We start from the raw sequence: 22,831 nt of genomic DNA on the forward strand, positions 1-22,831 counted from the left end.
CATCCAAAGAAGAGTGTAATGGAAATATTATTGTGGATGTCCATTTAGTACTCCGTTGTAAATAAGCTTCCTGAAGAAGCTTATCCATATGAGACTTCGCCGTAAATATGGTTATCTATTTAGTACTCTATTGGGAATAAGCTTCCTGAAGAAACTTATCATTTTGGTACTCCGTTATGAATAAATATTACCCCCGACAGAAGATTATCTATATTTGGTACAGTAGCAACTTACAAGAAGCTTACACAGCAGCTTGCAGTAGCAGCTTACACAGCAACTTGCAGTAGCAACTTACACAACATCTTCCTTTCTTCTATAAATAGAGTAGATTTCAGTTTATTATGTACACATGAATTTGAAGTTGAATAATAAATCTCTCTCTACTTGTGAACGGTTTCTTTACTTTAAAGTCTTTATTTTATAACACATTGGACAAAGCTGAACGTGTCACACCCCTTTTTTACAAAACTAACTAACCCTCTTAAAATAATAATTTTTTTTGTATAGTTCAAAAGGGTTTTCAACATTGAAAGTGACAAAATTATGTTCAAAAGGAAATAACTCAGAGTCGTCACCTGACTTTGATTTCGGTGTGCCAGGTCACCGTTTTTTTTAAATGAGTTTTCCTTTTAAAACATTTTAGACTCTAAAACCAAGTCCGCACCAGAGATTCAAGCAGGGAGAAGATGTTAGGCACTCCCCATGTCCCGTAACTAGTACGATTGCATACTCGATCTAATTGGCTTTTAGAATATTCAAATTGAGGTAAAAATAACACAGAAAAGCAAAATAAACACACATGAGGCTCGAAATCGTCCCCACCTATAAAAATAAAAATAAAAATACTACGAGTTCTACTATCGACCTCCAAATACAAATACTTCGGGGCATACCCCGAAATAAAATAAAAACAAATCCTTAAGGGCATTTCCCGGATAACTTTAACTAAGGGGACCTCTCGCCTCGGAAAGAAGCTAAAACACGAACATTCTAAAAGTTTGCCTACCCAAATATGGTCGTCCTAAGCATGCTACTAATGGACAAGGTAATAAGGGTAAATAAATAAAACTAAAAGAAATAACAATTAATTTCATGCTCGTTCCTTTTTTAACTTTTCATTTTTCATGTATTTAGACCAACCCAATCCTAAAGTATGTAATTTAATTAAATACTAGTGGGTTCGATCTTTTCCTAATTCCCCACGGCTCTATTCATCATCCACATAATCCATTCAAAATATCTACGCACAAAGATAGCACCACGTACAGAAAGCGCAAGAAAGAAAAGAGATATATAATAAACTCGATGGAACAGAGAAAATGAAATAAAATTAAGGAGCGGTAGATAAAATATGATAAGAGCCATGGCTTTTGTTCCAATGAAATTCACATCAAGACACCTCCTGAAACCCCCCACTACGACAATTACCCCCAATATAAGACAAATTCCTCAAGAAGCAATCTTAGTTATACTTATTGTGCCTGTAAAATTATTCTTGCACACATACAATAACTCCACACCAGGCACATTTTCACACATAACCCATTCACAAAGTCAGGCAAATAATTCATATTCATGATCCAGCAAATACTCGAGGAAAATACGCCACCAACTTCATTTTTTTTTCACCTTTTGACATGCATGGTCAGGCTACATAATTCTTATCTAACATACTAGGAGACGAACATGAAAACTTTCGACAGTTGCAACACAAGAGATTGAGTGCAATCAACGGTTGGATACCAATTAGCAAACATCACAACCTGCTTTGATTCATGCCGAATTAACGCACACTAACTCAGACTTCCAAACCTCGCGAACAAATGGACTATATGGAAAATAGCTCACAAATTCATGTAGGCAACAGAGAATTCTAGTGCTCATAACATTTAACATGAAGAAAGTCAGAAACCAAGACAAATAGCAAGCCAATGCAGATTAGTGTCAGATTTTAAAAATTAAAGAAAAAACATGATAGCACAATGAGTCACGCACTACCTAGACCACTAAGATTCATCCTAAACACTATTACTACCTAAGAACACCAAAAAGAATTACCAGAACTGAGTTTAGGATCAATTAATGCATGCTTTTGGAAAATCAACTCTATTATTAAACCAACCTATTTCAAGTGTAATCCCAGGAGACAGACAGAATACTCAAAGGAGCTGCTTATGAATGCAACGGACGTACAATTCTTAAAACGCGAAGATCAAAGTGCATTTCAACATGAAACAAGGAGGCAAATTGCTGCAAGCGTCAAGCAGATGCTAGCAAAGACAGACAGATCAAAGTATTAGTAAGCCAGAGACGAGTCGATCTAACCCGTAAACTAAAGTATAATATGAACTCTTCATTTTTCCAACTATTCAAGCTCAAACATCTCGGATAACAGAGCAGATTATCAAATGACAAGAACAGAACTACTAGTCTAGAAATAAATTCCTCATGGCTCTATCATACTTTAATCATACCAAATAAAATGAGTGAGAATCAAGAAATGGACCTGAATGAGAGTTCTTAATTATTTTGTTGAAGAGTGCAATTACAAGCCGAACTGGTGTCAGAATCGTCGCCTCGAGAAACACCAATGAACTTCAAACCAGACCCGCTGGATTTAAACCCCGAACGACATCCAATAGAAGCGACGAACTTGAAACAAACTCGACTCAAACAAACTCCATAGTGAAACCAAAATTCGAAATTAAAACTGAAGAAGGCAGAACTATATTATATATTTTTGGTATTTTTTTTTCTGATTTCTAACCTAAAAACAAAATTCAACAACCAAAAACCCCAAAAATCAAAACCAGACAACAACAACAACAGTGTAATCCCACTTAGTGGGGTCTGGGGAGGATAGTGTGTACGCAGACCTTACCCCTACCCTAAGGTAGAGAGACTGTTTCCAAATAGAAACCCGACATCCTTTCCTCCAAAAACTTCCCACTTTGCTCTTGGGAAGACTAACTCACAAACTCTCGGTTGGAAGTGGGGTTACTTACCATCAGAGCAACCCCTCTTGTCGAAACTCTATTTTTTTCTCCTCCCCTTCTTGAAAGAAGACCCCCATATATATATAGAGACTAGAACCTTCTATACTTCCTCCCCACGAAATCCGAAAATCTATTTTTCAAATAAAAAATCAGAGAAATGGAGGGCTTTGGATCAAATTCCATAATCCAACGGTCCCCATTTTACTAATCTTTTATCTAATAGATCCGGATTTGCTCCAAAAAGAATGAAAAACGCGTGAAAATCCGGATGGAATCATTTTGTTGTTAGAGTTTGTTAGGGTTTGGTGACGTGGAGGGAGAGAGATGAGGGTTTGAGTGAACTCGCCGGTTTTCCGGCGAGCTGGAGGCGGGCAGAGGCGTAAGAGGAAGGCTGCGGCTGTTTGGTTTCAAGAAGAGATAGGGTTAGGGTTATACCAAAAAACTGATATTTATATGGGGTGAGGGACTAACTTATGACCATTGGATTAAAATAGATTGATGGCTGAGATTTAATGGGGAGGTGGGGCGGGTTGGACGGGTATTTGGGGCGGGTTTGGTTCAGGGCAAGGGGTCAGCTGGGTTGAAGGGGTTACGGGATTGGAATGCCCAGATTTGAGCCTGTTTTGGGCTAAAACAATACCCAAGTTTTACTTAGGTTCTTTTTAAATATATATATATATATATATATACTATATAATATAAAGATCAATCTACTTAATTAAACTAACCTATATAAAATATGAAATTATTTTTTGATATTTTTTAAAATATCATATTAAAATAAGAATAAAGAAAAATACTTTAAAGTCATGATAAAATTAAAATAATATCACTATAAAATATTTATAACCTAAACTAAACAGAAATAAGATAAAACAAGAAACTATTTTTATATTTTTTTAATATTTTGTGCCTAAAAATAGAATTAAAATTAATAATAAAATAGAATTATATAGAAATAAACTCAAATAAATACATTAAAAATACTATGACTATTAAAGGTAATTCACGGATAAAAAATTATATGTCACATAATGAAATAGTAAACATTTGAGGCAAAGTTTGTACATCCTTCCCGTAGCCGATTGCAAAACTCAACCTTTACCGATTTGAAGCGTTGCTTCCACACGATTCACAGTTTGTACCAATCATCATCTATCAACCATAAGATCTTGTCATCTTGTGGGACCCATATCTCAGAATTAAACAAAGCCGCCTTTTATTTTCTTCCCTTCATTTCTTCGCCGACCCCTAAAGCTTCACCGTAACTCAACCATGGCCTCTTCTTCTATTGCTTCAAGTTCCACAGCTTTCATCAATAAGGTAACAATTAAATTCATGCAAAAGTCAAGATTTGTTGCATTTTGAGGAAAATTCCACTGACCATTGTTTTTTGTATGCAGAAAGATGTGGGTTTATCAGCTTTTTCTTCACAACATTCAATTTCAGTTCAAACTGCAAAGAAAAGGGTTTCCAAGAAAATAGTTTCTGTGATGACACCGCAGCAGACTGAAAGAAAACCTGCTACCACTGGCTCAGTTAGGATTCTTGACTATTTTACGCTCTTTAATTGAAAACAAATTGAACTTTTTTAGTATTGGATTTTGGGTTTGTATTTTTTTGATTGTTTTGTGCTCATTAATTGGGGAAAAAGTTGGTTTTTTTAGTATTGAATTTTGGGTTTGGTGATTTTTGATTATTTGGTTTGTATCTTTTGATTGTTTATTGCTCAAATTGAAAAAAAGTTGGTTACTTAACCATTGTATTTTGGGTTTGGTGATTTTTGATTGTTTTATGCTTTTTAATTGAAAAAAGTTGGCTTTTTTAGTATTGGATTTTTGATTTGGTGATTTTTGATTATTGGGTTTGTATCTTTTGATTGTTTTGTGCTCTTTAATTGATAAAAGTTGGCATTTTTAACCATTTGGTTTGGGTTTGGTGATTTTTGATTGTTTTGTGTTCTTTAATTGAAAAAGTTGGATTTTTTAGTATTGGATTTTGGTTTTGGTGAATTGATTATTTGGTTTGTATCTTTTGATTGTTTTGTGCTCTTTAATTGAAAAAAAGTTGGCTTTTTTACCATGGGGTTTTGGGTTTGGTGATTTGCTCTTTAATTGAAAAAAGTTGGCTTTTTTAGTATTGGATTTTGGGTTTGGTGAATCTTGATTACTGGCGTTGTAGGTTTGATTGTTTTGTGCTATTTAATTGAAAAAGTAAACTTTTTTTTTTTGTTTTACCGTGAGGTTTCAGTTTTGATGTTTTTTGATTATGGGTTTGTTGAATATTTTTTTCTTAGGTAAAGACTGGGATGACTATGACTGAGAAAATATTAGCTAAGGCTTCTGACAAGCCTGAAGTGAGCCCCGGTGACAATGTTTGGGTCAATGTTGATGTTCTTATGACACATGATGTATGTGGCCCTGGCTCTATTGGAATTTTTAAGAAAGAGTTTGGACAGAACGCTAAGGTATGTGCTGCCAATAGTGTAGTTTTATCTTGCAAATTGACCGTGTTGCAATGTCAATCAAGTATTTGTTTTTGATTCTTGATTTGCTACTTTTCTTCAGTACTGGTTATGCAGCTCTATGCACAGACCAAAATTTCTTAATTATCTTGTTGGCTGATAATGGTGTTATGTAATGTGGAAATATGTGAATCAGTAAGTGAAATTATGTAAACTATGCCATAACTACTAATTCATCAGCTAAGATATTCCCAAAAAGTCTAAACTACTTAGTGATAAAGGTTTTGTGAAATCTTCTAAGATGTTAATGGGTAAAAGGATTGGGGTTGGTTGAATATATTTTCTGAAATAACCTAATCCTTTTTCTGTAAGACCCGCATAGAAATGAGCCACTAATGTGAGTAAAGCCAAAGCAACAGTAGTATTTATATCATTCGCGGGTGTGGCTAACTCCCCATGAGGTAATTGTATGATATTTCCGAGGTAAAAGAGCTCCTGACCAATTAGAAACAAAAATAAATAAGTGATCTTTCAAGTTAGAGTCTTAGGTTCCTTTGGTTTCCGGTGTAAGGGAAATAATACAAGGCTTAGAATTCCGTATAACTAACTACAGTATTTGTTTGCAGAGTAAAATCTGCATTATTACTCTAATCTCTGCGTGTGACCAGTACAATGTTTAGCTGATAGCGTAATTCCTTCTTTTCACATTGTGCATCTATGCTAATTTCCTGTTATGAGGTAACATCATGCTTTAATGAATAGGCATAGAGTACTTTACGTGTTGTTTATAGCTTATTATCAAAGCAGGTGCTTATAATTTTTTATTATCAAAGCAGGTTGATTCCTTCTTTCTTTTAGAAAATGTATTGTAATCAATCCTGAATTTGCTTTCGTTCAGTCATTGCTTTTTGCCATGTAGGCAGTTGGAGTAGAAGATTTTTTCTTTTTTTCTTGGTAAGAGAGTAGAAGACTTAATAACATCCCATAGATTAGACTAAACTGATTAATTCTCAATAGCATATCAGACTTCATCAAAATTAAAGCCATGGATAGTAATTTGTACTCCATGTTGTTCGATAAAAAATGTATTTTTAAAGTTTGTATGAACTAAAACTATGTTTCCGGGGCAAGAGCTTATGTTGTTGATAGACGCATTTATTCAACTTATATATCTAATGAGTGTTTCCTTATTTCGATATCATAGGTCTGGGATCGTGAGAAGCTTGTCATTATACCCGACCATTACATATTCACAACTGATGAACGAGCAAACCGTAACGTGGACATCTTGAGGGATTTCTGCACTGAACAAAATATTAAGTATTTCTATGACATTAAAGATCTGGGGAACTTCCGCGTATGGCTATTTCCTCTAAGAAAATTCCACCTTATTCTGTGTTCGGCTGAAGTTTTTACTTTGGTTGTCTGCTCTTAGCAAATGAAAAACTAAATCTGTGCTAACTATACAGGCTAATCCTGATTACAAGGGTGTTTGCCACGTCGCTCTTGCGCAAGAAGGTCACTGCAGACCTGGAGAGGTGAATAAATATCCACACCGTCAAGACGTATTAGTATGTATTGGCGTATGCTTTAACTTTATGAAATCCATATGTTTGTTCCCAGGTTTTGCTAGGTACAGACTCCCACACATGTACTGCTGGAGCTTTCGGGCAATTCGCCACTGGAATTGGAAATACTGATGCAGGCTTTGTGTTGGGTACTGGCAAGATTCTGCTCAAGGTATGTGATTCTTGCCTTTATGGGATGTAGTTCTGGATTTATGGTTATGTTGTTTGATTTTCTTGCCAATAAGAAATTCCTAATTAATATCCAGAGGAGCTTTATTTACTTTGTCTACCGTTCCTTAGAGGTGTAACTTACTTCCTTTTTGTTGTCTCTTACCAAAGACTTAGAATTCCTCTCTACCTTCGCTAGTAGGGGTAAGGTCCGCGTACGCACTACCCTTCCCAAATCCCACTTATGGGAATATACTGGGTTTGTTGTTGTTACCAAAGACTTAGAATAGTACTTCTCCGTCCAAATTTATGTGACAGTGTGTTACCGAAGAAAGAAAGGAAGGCTTTTGAACTTGTAGTCTAAAATGAGCCATAGATATTTTGTGGCTACAAATCATCTCATTAAGGGTAAAGTCGGCACGTTAAAGTTAAATTGTTACTAAATAAAGAAAGGTGTCATTCTTTTTGGGATTGACTAAAAAGGAAAGAATGTTACATAAATTGGGACGGAGGAAGTAAATAATAAGCTCATAGAGCATGGAACTGGGCTGTTTCTCCTTTGCATCTCGCAAGATGAATGAGAAATCATAGCACCTTCTTTGGTTGAAGGTTCAAACCTTCTACTTAAACGTGGTTTAATGCATGTCAAAAGAAGAAAAAACAATATGCTGCAAAAAATGTATTTTGAAGAAAATATGGTGGAAAAATGTATTAGAGAGACATCGTGTAGACTTGATGATTTTCTCTTTGAAGATTGAACGATGAACAAGAACTGACAGTCACATTTGTCTCTTTTACATTTTTTTACTTTACATAGTTAAATAACTTCTCTTTCTGCTAATTTACATCATCTATGAAATTTAACATCTTTATGATGCAGGTACCTCCAACTCTGAGATTTGTAATGGATGGTGAAATGCCCGACTACTTGCTTGCTAAGGATTTGATTTTGCAAGTAAGTAACCATTAGATGCTCTACATTTCATTTATGTGTACTGTTTCATGTCAATAAAACAAGCTGTTAGTAATTTGTTATGTCTCTTTTTCTGTTTTGCTACAGCGTTGTTTGAGCAATAAAATTTTGGAGTTCAAATTATTGTCTTTTATTCCAAATTGCAGATTATTGGTGAAATTTCTGTGGCTGGTGCAACATACAAAGCAATGGAGTTTGTCGGCTCGACAGTTGAAAGCTTGTCGGTAAGTTTTTTCTAATCTTGTTCATGGAAGTAACAAGGCGAGATCGGTAATTAATATTGGCGCACACTGTTTCATTAGATGGAAGAAAGAATGACATTATGCAATATGGTTGTTGAAGCTGGTGGAAAGAATGGTGTCATCCCCGCGGATAAAACGACATATGACTATCTTGAGGTAAGTGGGGAGGCTGGGGACTAAACCTCACCTCTTTAAATTCTTCCAAAAAGATCCTATAACTTTATATTTATGGGTGACTGAAATAAAGAACTGCTATTTGAAGCTAACATCCGTCATTTTCTGCTATCTCAGGGCAGGACATCTGTACCTTACGAACCTGTTTATAGTGATGAAGGAGCCAGGTATTTAACACCAAAGACCATTGTAGCTATGTCACTATTCGATTCCATATCGTTCTAGTGTGCATTTGTCTCAGTTTGGATTTATTTAAATTTTCAACTTGATTCAAATAATGTCTGATACTTCAAATACTAGAATGTGCAAAATATATGCCAAAAAGTGAAAGATTTGGGATCAAATGCAAAGGAGCAGAGCTCTTTATCAGTGACTTTGTCGCAAAGAAGATGTCAGCATATGTTCAAGTTCAAGAATAAGGTCGACACATGTTTTTGGTGAAAAAATTGGGAAATTAGTTGACGAGAAAGATTTCTTCTACAGTATACCTGTAGAAATAATTATTCTATATTCCTGGAGAATATGGTGACACATTTTCACAGCAAAAAACAAATGCCTTTCTTGCCATAGTAATTTAGTAAAGTTGATGAAGATACGAGGCAGGACTAGATGTCCTGAAAACTGGCAAAATCAAAAAATTATTATTAGACTGCATTTGATCTTAGCTTAAAGGCCGAGAAAGTTCAGAAAATGTTATTGGACTGCAGTTATTAGCTATGCCTCTGTGTCTAGCCGATAGATTCCTCAATAATGGAATTCTGGCCCATGATGAACGCCTGGAAATACTGTTGTTCATTTGATGAAATTTTTGTGCTTACGGATTGTCGTGAAATTCTAACTTGAATCGGTTGCCTAAGTAATTGTAATGTTCTTTTGGCTGTGGAATGTTTGTATTTATTTAGAGCTAACACCAGAAGGGTCGAAGATTGGTTTCTTTTCAAAATGTTTGGGATATAGAAGTCTTTTAGTAAAGCAATAGCCTCCTTCATGAAATTGACTTATTTAATCTTCGAGATTGTAGGATTTTATTTATTTGATACAACTCTATCATAAGTGTTGCGGACATCTAGTCATCTTCTATTTACCCTTCTTCCCTCAACCAAAAGAGAATACTAAGTTATCATTTGTCAGCTCAAATTGCCCTGACTTTTGGATTGATGCTTCATTTTTTTGTAACTTTATTTTTGTATACCCAGCTATCTTAAGGAGTACAGATTCGATATTTCAAAGTTGGAGCCATTGGTGGCTAAGGTTGGTTATATTCTAGCTTTCTCGCTTTCTGGAATTCATCAATGATCAATGGTACTAACAGTGTTGGCTTGTGAATATCATTCATAAGCTGTCAAAATTTGAACTATATTTTATATTATTGAGAGATCAAGAACACTAGTACACCGCTCTTTGCATAGCTTTAAGCTTGTCTTCTTGTTCAATACTCTGGTATTATTTTCTCTGGAGATAAATTTCTACTCATGTTGATTACTGTCTGCTCCAAATGTTCTAAATCTTCTGTTAATCCTGCAGCCTCATTCTCCTGATAATCGTGCTTTGGCAAGAGAATGCAAAGATGTTAAAATCGATAGAGTATACATCGGATCTTGTACTGGTGGAAAAACGGAGGACTTCATGGCTGCTGCAAAAGTTTTTCTAGCTTCTGTAAGATGTTACTCCATTTCTCTATATTTGACCATGTAGTTGTTGATTGGGTGCACTCAGCAAACACAGCTACTATTGTGATTTGATTGTACCTTTTTTCCCCTCTGGCACTTCTCGTAAAAGTAGCAAACAGCCTATTTCTAGCCGATTCCAACTAGTTTGGAATTGAGGCTTAGATGACTGACTGATTAGCTTCTTTACCTTCACGATTTTGTCCATTTTGACTTCTGGATTATGGTTGGACTCGACAGTTGACAACCTGACGCGCATGATATAATATTGCTGTCCATGTTAGGCTAGTTTTTTTTGCAAGTCTATATTCTCTTTTGTTTAGATTGTTGTTTTCCTATATTGGTGGCATACACGTGTGCAATGATGCTTCACCATGTTTCACAATTATCTCCAACTATTCTAATTGCTTTGTTGCTACCTTTTGTGGCAATCTTAGCTCGTTTATTTCTGCTTATCTGCAACTATTCTGATTGCTTCGTTACTTCTTTTTGTGGCAATCTTAGCTCGTTTATTTCTGCTCCGGCTCTTGCTGGGAGAGGAATTACTTACTCATTTTTCATGATTTAGTCCTTATTTATCTCATGTTTACCATGCAATAAGACTCAGAACCCTGGATCAGATCTTCAATTGATTCTCTATGTTCAATCTTTTGTTTCTTTGTTATAACTTAGAAAATGGAAGTGTAAGTTCTATGGTGTACTTCCAATTAAGCAGGATATATTAAATCTTTCATGCTAAACAAATAACATTGTCTTACGCAGGGTAAGAAGGTAAAGGTTCCAACTTTCCTTGTTCCTGCTACGCAAAAGGTTCGTTAATCTTATTTTTCACCCTGCTACTATCTTGGTATCTTAGCTGCAAAATATCACTGCAGAAGTACCATACGATGTAAATGTTGAAAAACTGTTTCAGGTATGGATGGATGTATATAGCCTCCCAGTTCCAGGATCCGGCGGCAAAACATGTTCCCAGATTTTTGAGGAGGCAGGCTGCGATACACCTGCAAGTCCTAGTTGTGGTGCTTGTTTGGGTGGCCCTAAAGACACTTACGCGCGCATGAATGAAGCTCAGGCAAGTTGTTAGTTGTTTTGAATAGTTGACTTACCATTAATATGCTACTCCCTCTATTCCAATTTGTGTGGAGCATTCGGAGTACGAGGGTCAAAGTTCTTAATTTTGTCTATGAAATTAGACATAGATTCTTCAAGCTTTTGAAAATTAAATTTACATTTTTGGAAGCTACCTCAAAAGTATTACTCCCTCCGTTTCATATTAAATGAGGTAGTTTGGCTCGGCACGGAATTTAAGAAAAAAGAAGAAGACTTTAGGAACTTGTGGTCTTAAAAGCTTAAGGGGTAAAAAGTTTGTGGGGCCATAACATTTGTGTGGCTATAAAAGCTTCTCATTAAGGGTAAATGGGTAAAATGAAAGAGTTTAAAGTTGAATTATTTCCAAATTTAGAAATGTGTCATTTATTTTGAAACAGACTAAAAAGGAAAGTACCTCATTTAATATGAAACGGAGGGAGTATGTCATAATAACTTATAACTCAAAATATTTATAAAATATTTAAGAAAAATATGGTCAAAGAACGAACTCATAGACTCCCCAAATAGTGATGTTGCCACATAAATTTGAAACAACGGGAGTACTATTTAGGTGTAGTCGACTCTTGAGCAAACATCATTGGTGTGTCTGGAACAAATAGGATATCTGATACAATCAGACCTCTCTATAGTACCATCTCTATATAACAACCATCCACTATAAAAGCCAAATTATTCTCGGAACTGATTCTTATGTTATGTTATAATATATGTCCTCTATAACAATACTTCACTATAACAACCAAAAAATATCGGAACAAACAAGGTTGTTATAGAAGACCAGGAATAAGTTAATTCAATCTTATGCCGTACTTTAGTATGCATTGGACACTTTACAAGCTCGAACATATTTTTATAAAGCTAGTTTATAGTGGTCACATCATTGAAATTTGATGTATTCTTATCGCAAATTTTTTGTTTAGAATAATTATAAATGAAGAGATAGCTTCAGAAGTATTAACATGAGAAACATGTTTGTCTCTTCCTGTGATTAACCCTTTCTTTGAAATCATAAATGTTTCTTCTGCGTCTAGTATACAAATAATCGACAGCTATAATTAGCAACACGATATTTAGCACATAGACCGAGTCCAGAATAGTTTACAATAGCAAGAAATTGTATGAACTTCATTTGTACTAGACGCAGAAGAAACATGTTGACTCCAACTTGTTTGGGAGTGAGGCGTATTGTTATGTATGTTGTAGTCATGATGTTGGGAGGTTATTGGCCGGCAGGGGCTGAACTAGTGAATGGGTTACGGGTTCAGCCGAACCCGATAACTTTAGTCAAAACCCTGTATTTGTCTTAAAACATTTCATTCAATATGTACAAAATTATTGATTTAGAACGCAGTAGCTTTAACATACTAGAATCCCGAACCTACTTTGGAAGGTCTTCCCATATCTGTTCCTTTGGGTTTTTGCTTCCTTTTTGATATCTGTTTTGCATAACAACAACAACCCAGTGTAAATCCACAAGTGGGGTTTGGGGAGGATAGTGTGTACTCAGACCTTACCCTACCTTATGAAGATAGAGAGGCTGTTTCCGGTAGACCCTCCAGAATTCCTAACATCGGCATCTGACCTATGTAAATTTGCTTGCTATATTCCTTCTCCTTGTCGGTCTCCAGAAACCAAGTTCTCCAGATGCAGAACCTTTTCTATTGATGATTTTGAGAGTCAAACTTGTCATTGGGATGTAGGTCGTTACCTGACATTACGAACGGTTGTTTTGCAGGTCTGTGTTTCAACTACGAATAGGAACTTTCCTGGTCGAATGGGACACAAGGAAGGCCAGATATATCTTGCATCGCCGTATACAGCTGCAGCTTCAGCATTGACTGGTTATGTCACTGATCCCAGGGAGTTTTTGCAGTGAAGCGCTTTGATTAACTCGTTTTAGGAGTTGGTAGTATGTTGTATCACTAATAGATGAGTTGCAGCTTAAGCTCTTATGCTTAGGTATACCGAAAAGGGCAGCGCGATATGTGTTCTCTTTTTTCTCTTGTTTACTCCAGGAAATGAATGTTCTGAAATGAATGAGGAGTCCTTACTGCTATTTGTCTTCTTTGTTGTATTACTGGAGGCTAATGGTTATTGCATGGGGACAAGAATTTGCTTGTCATAATAATATGCTGATTTATGTTTTCTTGAAAGCTAAACTAATGACTTTTGTTTTTCTTCCTTTGCTTGTTAAGCCCAAATCTTCTGAATGTTGCCTTCTATAGAAACTGTTTTACCTCAAATATCAGAGGGGTATTATTACTTTTAGCCCGCGTCAGAAATTATTTATATCCGGTAGTTGAAAAAGTATATAAAATTTGTATAATTTTTATATATAACATATAAAATGTATATATATATATATATATATATATTCTATAGAAACTGTTTTACCTCAAATATCAGAGAGGTATTATTACTTTTAGCCCGCGTCAGAAATTATTTATATCCGGTAGTTGAAAAAGTATATAAAATTTGTATAATTTTTATATATAACATACAAAATGTATATATATATATATATATATATATATATACACACACTATACAAATTTTATATATTTTTCCGGCTATTATTTTTACAGCGGCTATACAATGTCATTTTTCCAGTCTCAGAAGGCTTGTCTACACCCATGATCAAATTTAGAAACGCACATAGCTTCGTAACATCAACGGGTGTGGCTTAGTGGTCCGTGAAGTAGAAAAAAGGTTTTGAGATAAACGTTAGAAAGTGCGTGCAAGTTGGTACGGACTACCACTATCAAAAAGGGTATCAATCAAAAAGAAGATAATATAATTATGAGAAATTCCGCTAAAGAAAATCATATATATATTATAACAAATTCTGTTCCTGAAAATCAAAAGTACAAGAATAATTACAGCATTGTAAATAAAAATAACAATGAACAAGTTAAGTGAAATGAGTGACCTAAACAACAAGATTCCCCAAATAAATTCCTCAATACCAATATAACATTCTTCTTGCATTGGGCCTTAAAATCTAATTGGGCTTAGGCTTGGGCTTGGGCTTGGAATTGGGCTTTCAAAGCCATGATCGGCTAGCAGTTGATGGGCTACGATACTTGTTGTTAAGACTTCTCCTTTGAGGCTTCCCACAAATGCATTGGCATTCAAACCCACAAATATTACCAAAGCAAGAAAACAAGCTACTCCCTCCATCCGAATGCCTTCTCGGGTGACGTCCGGTCGAATGATAGCTGCTCGAGTCCATCCCCCGATCGTATATCGGTGGAAGCTCCGTTCGCCACCTCTCAAGCTTCGACCGGAGCCCCTCAACGCTCTCGTCCAAGCTCCAACCATCCAAAACCGAGCTCTTTTTATCATCCAATGGATATCTCTTTTCGACCAATGCAGCTGCCACTTCAGATGCTGAAGGCCCAATTTCGGACTCGGAAAAAAGAGAATTTGCCTTTAATGGGCCTCCATAAACAAACTTGCCATTTTGAATTGGGCCTTTTGGGCCTCCATATTCATTTCCACTATACTTCATAATGGGCTTTCCAATTTGTGGTATTGTTGTCTCTTTAGGTTTGTCACTAACTCCCAAGCCTTTGGACTTTGTAATTGATTGTTCATCAATTACTTTAGTTGTGGGCTCATTTTTGTTACCCATTTCTAACTCAATAAGTTTGAGTTTGGGCTTGGGCTTGGGCTTTTCATTATTGGCCCAATTATAACTAGATGACTCTTTACTCACAATTGAATCACTCAAAACAGAACCTGATTTACCTTTTTTACCTTCTGATTTTGGTTTTTCCCTTAGCTCTGCACCACTAATAAAAGAACTTGCTTTTCCCTTCTTTTTCATCATATGAGTTGGAGGCTCAAATGAAATACTAAGTATTGAGCTCTCTTTCTCTTGAGTCTTTGCCTTTGTTTTAGAGGGAATTGCAACCATTGAACTATTACCCATGGAAATATCATCGAACGTGACACGTTCGCTACGTTCACTTCTTGATCGTCGTAGTATAGGTTTTAAAGTATTGATATTGTTGGCGTTACTATTATTATTGTTGTTGTTGTTGTTGCTGCTGGTGCTGGTGTTGTTCTGCTTGCTTTCGTTATTGCGTGGTAGATGTGTGTCTTCTTCCATTAAATCGCGATATCCAACTGCTGACGTGCTCATTTGCCTATATAGTGGCATACTTCTCATAGAACCATCAAGCAACGCCACACCGATGTTCAGTATACCTTGAGGACGACCTGATGGACGACGTATCTATGTACAAAAAAATAAATAAACCTTTTAAATGTTAAGGTAGATTTAATTGAAGAAATATTGAACCATTAAGTAATAATCACCATAGTCACAAATTAATTAACTCTATAACTTTAACTACATGTAATTTTTTATGAAAACATTTACATTTGTTAGGAAGAATAATGATAAGCAATATATACTTATATCGGTGTCTTAATATCTACTCACTACTATGTTTTAAAAATATTGTCTTAGTTTGACTTGGCACAAACTTTAATAAAGAATGAAGATTTTTAAGATATGTGGTCTTAAATAAGATATAGCATTTGTGTGACCGTAAAACTTTTGAAACTTGTGGTCAGAAACCTGTCATAGCAATTGTGTGGCCAGGGGCGGAGCTACTTACTAAATTTAGGTGCTTCCGCACCCATTAAACTTTACACAACATATGTATAGTTATATAAGAAATTTGAGGCATCTGATATAGAAGGAAAGAAAACACCTACCAACCAAACAATTAAGTAGTTACTACATATCAAGAAAAATTAAACAACCACGAACATAAAATCATAGATCTGCCACTGTGTGTGGCTATAAATGCTTCCTATTAAGGAAATATTAAAAGGTGTCAATCTTTTGGACCAAACTAATAAGGGAGTAACGCCAATCTTTTTGAACAAAAAAAAAAAAAACGGAAGTACCTAATTTATGACATGTTATTTTAAGGCGTTGTCACCTACACTAAAAGGATGCAAATATGGAATTTCTACGAAAATAAAAAGAAAAGAAAAATACATGCATTCAGAAAAGGTAAATTGGGACAAAAGAACCAAAAAAGAAGAAGAGAAATTAATTAAACAATAGAGGAGATGAAAGAAAATATCTCAAATTGATTGCATGCATGCATGCATGCAACTACGTATGTACGTAAATACATAATGTTAGTGATCGATAACCAAGAATTAACATATGAAGAGAAAAAAGGAATGAACAAACATACTTGCAGTGCAACAAAACGCATTCCAAGATGGTGATTATGGTGGCCATGAGCTCGAATAGGAGGAATTAGGTTTCTGACGAGGACACGAACCGTTCCGACGAGAGAGTCTCGGAACCAATGGACGGAAAAAATCTCAATGTGTACAGCAGAGGTGTCTTGTCGGAGAAATTCCTCGTCCACTCGAAAAACAAACTTGTCGTTCCACGTAGGGTTGTTGCCACCTTCGACATCAACGCCCGTGGTGAGTTTTCGCGTCGGATGGACCCACGCGGTGGCGTAGGTTTTCATTTTCTTGGATGTAGGTTCCAAATCTTGGGCGGATATGATGTTTATTTCCAAGAGTTGGAATGATTTCAACATTCCCATCTTGGAAATTGGTGGCATTTTGAAGAGTTAAGAATAATCGTGTGATCGTGGTGATAGAAAGACGAGATTTCGCTCGTCGTCCGTCTGAAAAGGACGACGAGGGAAAGGTTTTGGGATGGACGTGGAGGCGAGACCCCAAGTAAAATTGGGGTAGAGAATAGGTGAGCTCTCGAGAGAACATGAAAGCAACATATACAATGAAGAATTAAGTTAGAATCAACTTTGTGTTTTACATAATATAGCGTATTGACGCATTTAGAGGATTTTCTTTTTATTGTTTAAATGTTATTAGGTTCAAAGGGCATCACTATATGGGCCTTATTTTTAGGCAACAATTCAGTCATACGTGGAATTTTCCGAAAAGCATTTAGTCGTCTTCTTCTTGTGTATTTCTTTCACATAATAATTTGATGTGTAAAATATACCATATGTTATAATTAAGTTTTTTAGGCATTATTCTTATTAAAGGGCAGATACACTAAGAAGCAAAGGTGAGAATAAGTGTAAAGTTTTTTTTTCTTTAGGAACGCAAGCTTGTCAAAACTCAAAAGAGAGAAATAAACTAAAATGAAAGAGCTTTTGGGGATGAGGAGATACTGGGGAAAAGGTAAAGAGAACAAGAAATATTTAATGAGAGTTGAACCTTACACCTTCATATGATACTATCCTCCTCAATAGTGGCGAAACCAAAAAATTTACCTCATATACCCGTAGATTTATATTGGGTATGTTATTATTGTTGTTGTTTGTTGTTGTTGGATGTCTATGGTTTAATATATACTTATTTATAAAAAGTAATTTTTGATCTATATACATAGTATAATTTTTTTATATATTCGGTATAATTTTCTGATGAAGGGTGTTCAACTGAACTTAACACTCTTCAATATACGTGACACCATTGTTCTCCAAACTCACTATGTGGGATTACACTGAACATATTATTATTATTATTGTTGCTTGAATTATTTGTACCGCTAACAGCGAGTAAATAATTAAATATCATTCAAGGAAATATAAAATAATTTTTTCTTCTAGTAAGAGATTTTTGGTCCAATTTCAAAAATAATGTTTTCTAATAGAGAACTTTGTCTTCTTTAATAGAAGGAAAGTTTACCTCCTGTAGCAAATGTTGATATCTTATTTATTATAAATAAATATCCTTTTAAAAAATTATCTTCTACTGCTATCTTTTAATTTTTATAGCAAAATATCTATTTATGACCACTTCCTACCTTTAAGCCATTAAATACAATGTGTATTATTTTTCTCTCTCCTTTTTTTTTTCTCTTAGAAAATTACCGTATAGGAAGTAAACTTCTCTCTCCCTCTCTCTCTTCCCTCTCTGCTCCTTTCTCTTTTCTCTTTCTTCTCTTTTCCCCCGATTTTTTCCTCCCATACTTTTAGAAACCCTAGCAGAGGCTATGTTCCGCCAACGACAGATCCGACCGGCAACCACTTCCCTCCTTCCTTGTTGTGTTGCATTCAACTTTTTTTGCTCCAAAGAGTTGTGGTAAGTAGAAACAAAGATCTGGAAAAAAAAAAAGATAAAGGAGAAACGAAGATTTGGATAAATACAAGTGGAGATCTCAAATATTTCAAAGTAGAAATGAGAGATTCACTACCTGGACGACTCAGAGGGCGTCGGTACCGACGGCGACGCCCCACATGGCGGCGACCTAGATATCGGTGGATTGGGGACGGAGTTTGGGGACGGAGTTTGGGGTTGAGGAACTTGAAGAGTCTGTTATTTTTTTTTTCATTATATTTCAATGTATCTCGTTGTATTCCATGTATTTTATTGTATTCACTATCTTTAATTTTTTTTACTTTTTCAATATATTCACTGTATTTAACTGTATTCAATGTAATTATATAATTTCAAAGCTTCGCTTTATTTCACTATTTTGTCTAGCAGTATATATTCAATATATTGTAGAATGTATTCATATATTTTTTTTAATTAATATAATTTATGTATTCAGATGTATATGTATTCAAATGTAACTGCAGTATGTATTCATATATTTTGCACTATAGATGACATGCTATACTTCATGTATTCAATGTATTTTTATGTATTTAACTGTATTCAATGTAATTATATAATTTCAATATGTAAGTCTATTTGTAAAGAAACCACTAAAAAATATTTTAGTAAAGATACCACTAAAAAAAAATGATGGATTGAATCTCTGAAGATTGCTCTGTTTTTGGGGTATTTTTCGATTGAGAATCTTTTCTATGACTGAAAATACAAATTTTGTGTGTTATAATTGAGTTTGTTGAGTTATATTAGGAGTCTATCGCGTTAATTAATTCACTTACCGTTTTTAAACAGCTGAATCCTTTTTTTCTTGTAAATTCCGTTACTGTAACCACGAATATAGCTCGCGAATACATATGAATACAATCTATACGTTAGTTGTAATTCCCTTTTTTCCGCCGATTTTTCCTATTGTATTCATGAATATACATTAGCTTAAATACATCGAATACACTCTATAACAAATTAAAACATAACTATAAGAAGTAAGTTAATAAATGATAGTTATGGCAAACTAATAATCACCGAAACGTAGTGATTTTTGAAAATTTCTCTAAATAGAACTTGCACGACATTTCTAGTTTAATTGGGCTAAATCAAATATCCGACACTAGACCCAAAAAAAACTTCTTTCTATTTTCTTTAATGGATGTCCGAGAAGGACTACGAAGCTTGAAACTCTTACACGTATATTTCCATGGAGGCACGAGGCTTTTTCCTATTCTCTAAGGCCTAAGCTGTTGCCAAAATCTTTTTATTTTTATTTTTTGGTTATCCAATAGCTTTTGTATCTATAATTCCTTATTCATAGACGAGAGAATTGGAAAATATTTATGAAGCTAAATATATTTCCTAATCAACGAAAATTTGTAGTTAAATATTCCTCTCCACCAACACGAATCATGTAGAAGAAGAAGTTGGTTTCTCAAGTTATGTGGTTTTATTAGTTTCTAACATGACTAGTAAGCAATAATACTATGCTTAGTAGGCGTTTGGACACGATTCCAATTTTTTTTTTTTCAAATTTGGAATTTCACTAAAATTTGAATTGAAGATGAAGTTAGTGTTTGGTTATAAAATTTGCAACATATTTGGATGTTTTTTTTTTCAAAACCATAAAACATGATTAATACCCTACAACTTGTAAAAAATATCAAAACCATCCCCAATTTGATTATCCTACTTAAAATAAATAATTAAAATGCTATTTTTTTTTTATTTTTGATGAAGTAAATGAATATTATTAGCCAAAGACATCAAGAAGATGCAGATGTTACAAAGAAAAAAAAGTAGCAGCCAAAAAAAATCAACAAAAGATATATCATAAACAATTAAAATGCTATTGTTTAAAAATATGGGGTAAATTTGTAAAACTAAAAACTTGAAAAATCCCGTTTCAATTGAGAACCACTTTTTCAAAGATAAGAATTGTATGTCCAAACATTGTTTTCAAATTTCTTTTTGAAAAAAAGCAAAAAAAAAATGTATGTCCAAACGGACTCTTAGGTTGTGCTAATTAGTATGTGCGTAAATTTTCTTCTTAATTTATATGCACCGGTAATATGAAATTTTACTTAAAATATCAAGTTATTAAAATAGTTATGGATAATTTCTTAGACGATGCTACATTTTGTTCAAAATAAGTGCTTCTAAATTTTTGACATACCCATTAAGAGAATCATTTAATAGCATTAATAAAACTGTTATATAATTAAGTTATCCTTTATATCTTCTTAAATTACTCTTTGTATATATTCATATTTTGTAGATTATTTATTGGTTCAAGGATAATTTGGGAAAATACTAATTAATGCCTTTTTGATTTTTTAAAGTCTTAATTACTTTTGCCAAATTAAATTAGACTAAATAAAATGTACTTTTAATCATAGAGAAGTCCATAAAAGCTACTAAATGTACTGGTAAGACACCATATAATGCATCAAAAGCCTATATATATACCTTTTAAAGCTATTTAAAAATTAATTAGGAAAATAACTTTACAGGCAAGGTCATTAATTATTTTTCTTTTTGACGTTAAGTTGGACTCTATTATGTTCTACTATTTTTTTAATAAGATTTTAGATGACTATTGCTAAAGTTAGATTAATATTAATTTACATTGGTAGAAATGAAAGATTAATTTTAATTTAAAACCATGAGCTTCCCTTGCTTACCAAAAAAAGGACTCTAATTTTAATTTAATAGATTTTAAAAATAAATATGTTGAAGTTAGATATATTTTTCTTTATTACGAAGAAAAAACTTTGAAAAAATATAAAAATATATTTTTTATTTACTATGAAGTTCATGTTTAAGAAGAAAAAAAGTGAGACTACAAGTACCCAAAGTATAAGCTACACATGATTAATTATAAATTTGTGAGAAGGGGAAAGTTAAAATTTATGTAATTCCAACTTCAAATAATTCTTTTTCCACCTTTTCTGATGATGGTCTAGACGGAATTCACATTAATTAATCATCCTCCGTAACTGTAAATGAATAAAAGCTACTAACAATATAATCTAATCTTAAGATATTTATGTTAAACTTATACATATTGCTAAATATTTTATTGTTTTTTTCTCGTTCAAGTACTTTCTTTGTACGTTTATATATTATTTTCTCTAAATAAAAATCAAAAGTCTTCGATGTAAAATTTGACAACGTAAATTATGCGTTTAAGTTTAAAGGTAAATCTACGTATAAAGATCATTAGAATTCTAAGTGTTTTTATGCAGTTTTCACCTTTTAATTCATATTTGGTACACTTAAACTAAATTTTACAGTAAGTGTCTCAAATGACTGCTAAGGTGCAAACTAATACTCATATATGAATAAGAACTTCAGTGAGCCCATTTCTTCAATAAGTTGTACAATACAAATGGTTCTACGTAGGGGTGGGCATCGGTCAGTTCGGTTCGATTATGAATATTATCGGTTATCGGTTATCGGGTATCGGTTAATCGGTTATCGATCATTATTGGTTTGGTTATCAGTTTACCCGATAAGATAACTCAATCTAGAGTTAAACAAAAAAGATAAGACAATTCACTGGAGTTAAGCAAAAGAGAGAAGAATTCACATATACTATACTCAGAGGCGGATCCAGTATTTAAATCTTATGGGTTCAATTTTAAGGTTTTTAACATTGAACCCATTGTATTTTTAAATTTATGGGTTCATATCTACTATTTTTGCAATTTTAATGAATTTTTACATATAAATTTTTACTCCGCGTCGAAAGTTATAGGTTTAGTTGAACCCGTAGGTTATACGCTGCATCCGCCACTAACTATACTACCCATTTTTGCATTATGTCTAGTGGCCATAACTGGAGTAGTACTAATACTTCAACAACCAGTTGCCCAAATACATTAATAATAATACAAAGTAGTAGCAATTTCACCTTAAAATTAACTAGTCCAAACATATAGTACTAACAATTTAAATTCAAGTTAACAAAACAACAACTACTCAATTCTTATAGGCTTCACGAAAAAAATCAGTGGATAAATACTTATCAAACTGCAGCAATTCCCATAAAATATTCCAAGGCATTAGCTGCCTCCTCCGATATAATAACAACAATAGTTGATTTAGAATTTTTATTTCACACAATACCTGCACTTCCACAAGTGTTGAAGCCCTCAAACAGTCCAATATAATATAGATGTTGTTTGTCAAATGCCTAACCTGAAAAAAGAAACTATAGAGCAATCCCTATATGAAGATGAATTTTGTTATAGAAATTAAAAGCCTAATATATAAGACTAAAGGTTTACGCTAGGAGTAACTAGTAAGGTCTATGAAGAATGAAGATGAAGCAACTGAAGA

General features: G+C 34.0%; 2 protein-coding genes across 2 annotated transcripts; one reads left to right on the top strand and one right to left on the bottom strand.

The window, feature by feature from the left end:
- The first annotated feature begins 4,060 nt into the window (after positions 1 to 4,060).
- Positions 4,061 to 13,521, top strand: LOC104250131 (3-isopropylmalate dehydratase large subunit, chloroplastic-like). The gene is made up of 15 exons (XM_009806693.2): positions 4,061 to 4,319; positions 4,400 to 4,534; positions 5,293 to 5,463; positions 6,665 to 6,817; positions 6,930 to 6,998; positions 7,084 to 7,200; positions 8,077 to 8,151; positions 8,316 to 8,393; positions 8,472 to 8,567; positions 8,703 to 8,752; positions 9,782 to 9,836; positions 10,110 to 10,241; positions 11,015 to 11,062; positions 11,166 to 11,324; positions 13,098 to 13,521. Exons 1-15 carry the CDS (start codon positions 4,272 to 4,274, stop codon positions 13,236 to 13,238), a joined length of 1,527 nt encoding a protein of 508 aa, XP_009804995.1. The 5' UTR covers positions 4,061 to 4,271; the 3' UTR covers positions 13,239 to 13,521.
- Positions 13,522 to 14,219: 698 nt separating this feature from the next.
- On the bottom strand, positions 14,220 to 17,130 carry LOC104250130 (uncharacterized). The gene is made up of 2 exons (XM_009806692.1): positions 16,585 to 17,130; positions 14,220 to 15,602 (listed from the first exon to the last, which is right to left on the bottom strand). The coding sequence occupies exons 1-2, from the start codon at positions 16,966 to 16,968 to the stop codon at positions 14,406 to 14,408; spliced, it is 1,581 nt and encodes a 526-aa protein (XP_009804994.1). The 5' UTR covers positions 16,969 to 17,130; the 3' UTR covers positions 14,220 to 14,405.
- Positions 17,131 to 22,831: the final 5,701 nt, after the last annotated feature.

Source organism: Nicotiana sylvestris, chromosome 9 (genome assembly GCF_000393655.2).
Source record: "Nicotiana sylvestris chromosome 9, ASM39365v2, whole genome shotgun sequence".
Lineage (NCBI taxonomy): Eukaryota > Viridiplantae > Streptophyta > Magnoliopsida > Solanales > Solanaceae > Nicotiana > Nicotiana sylvestris.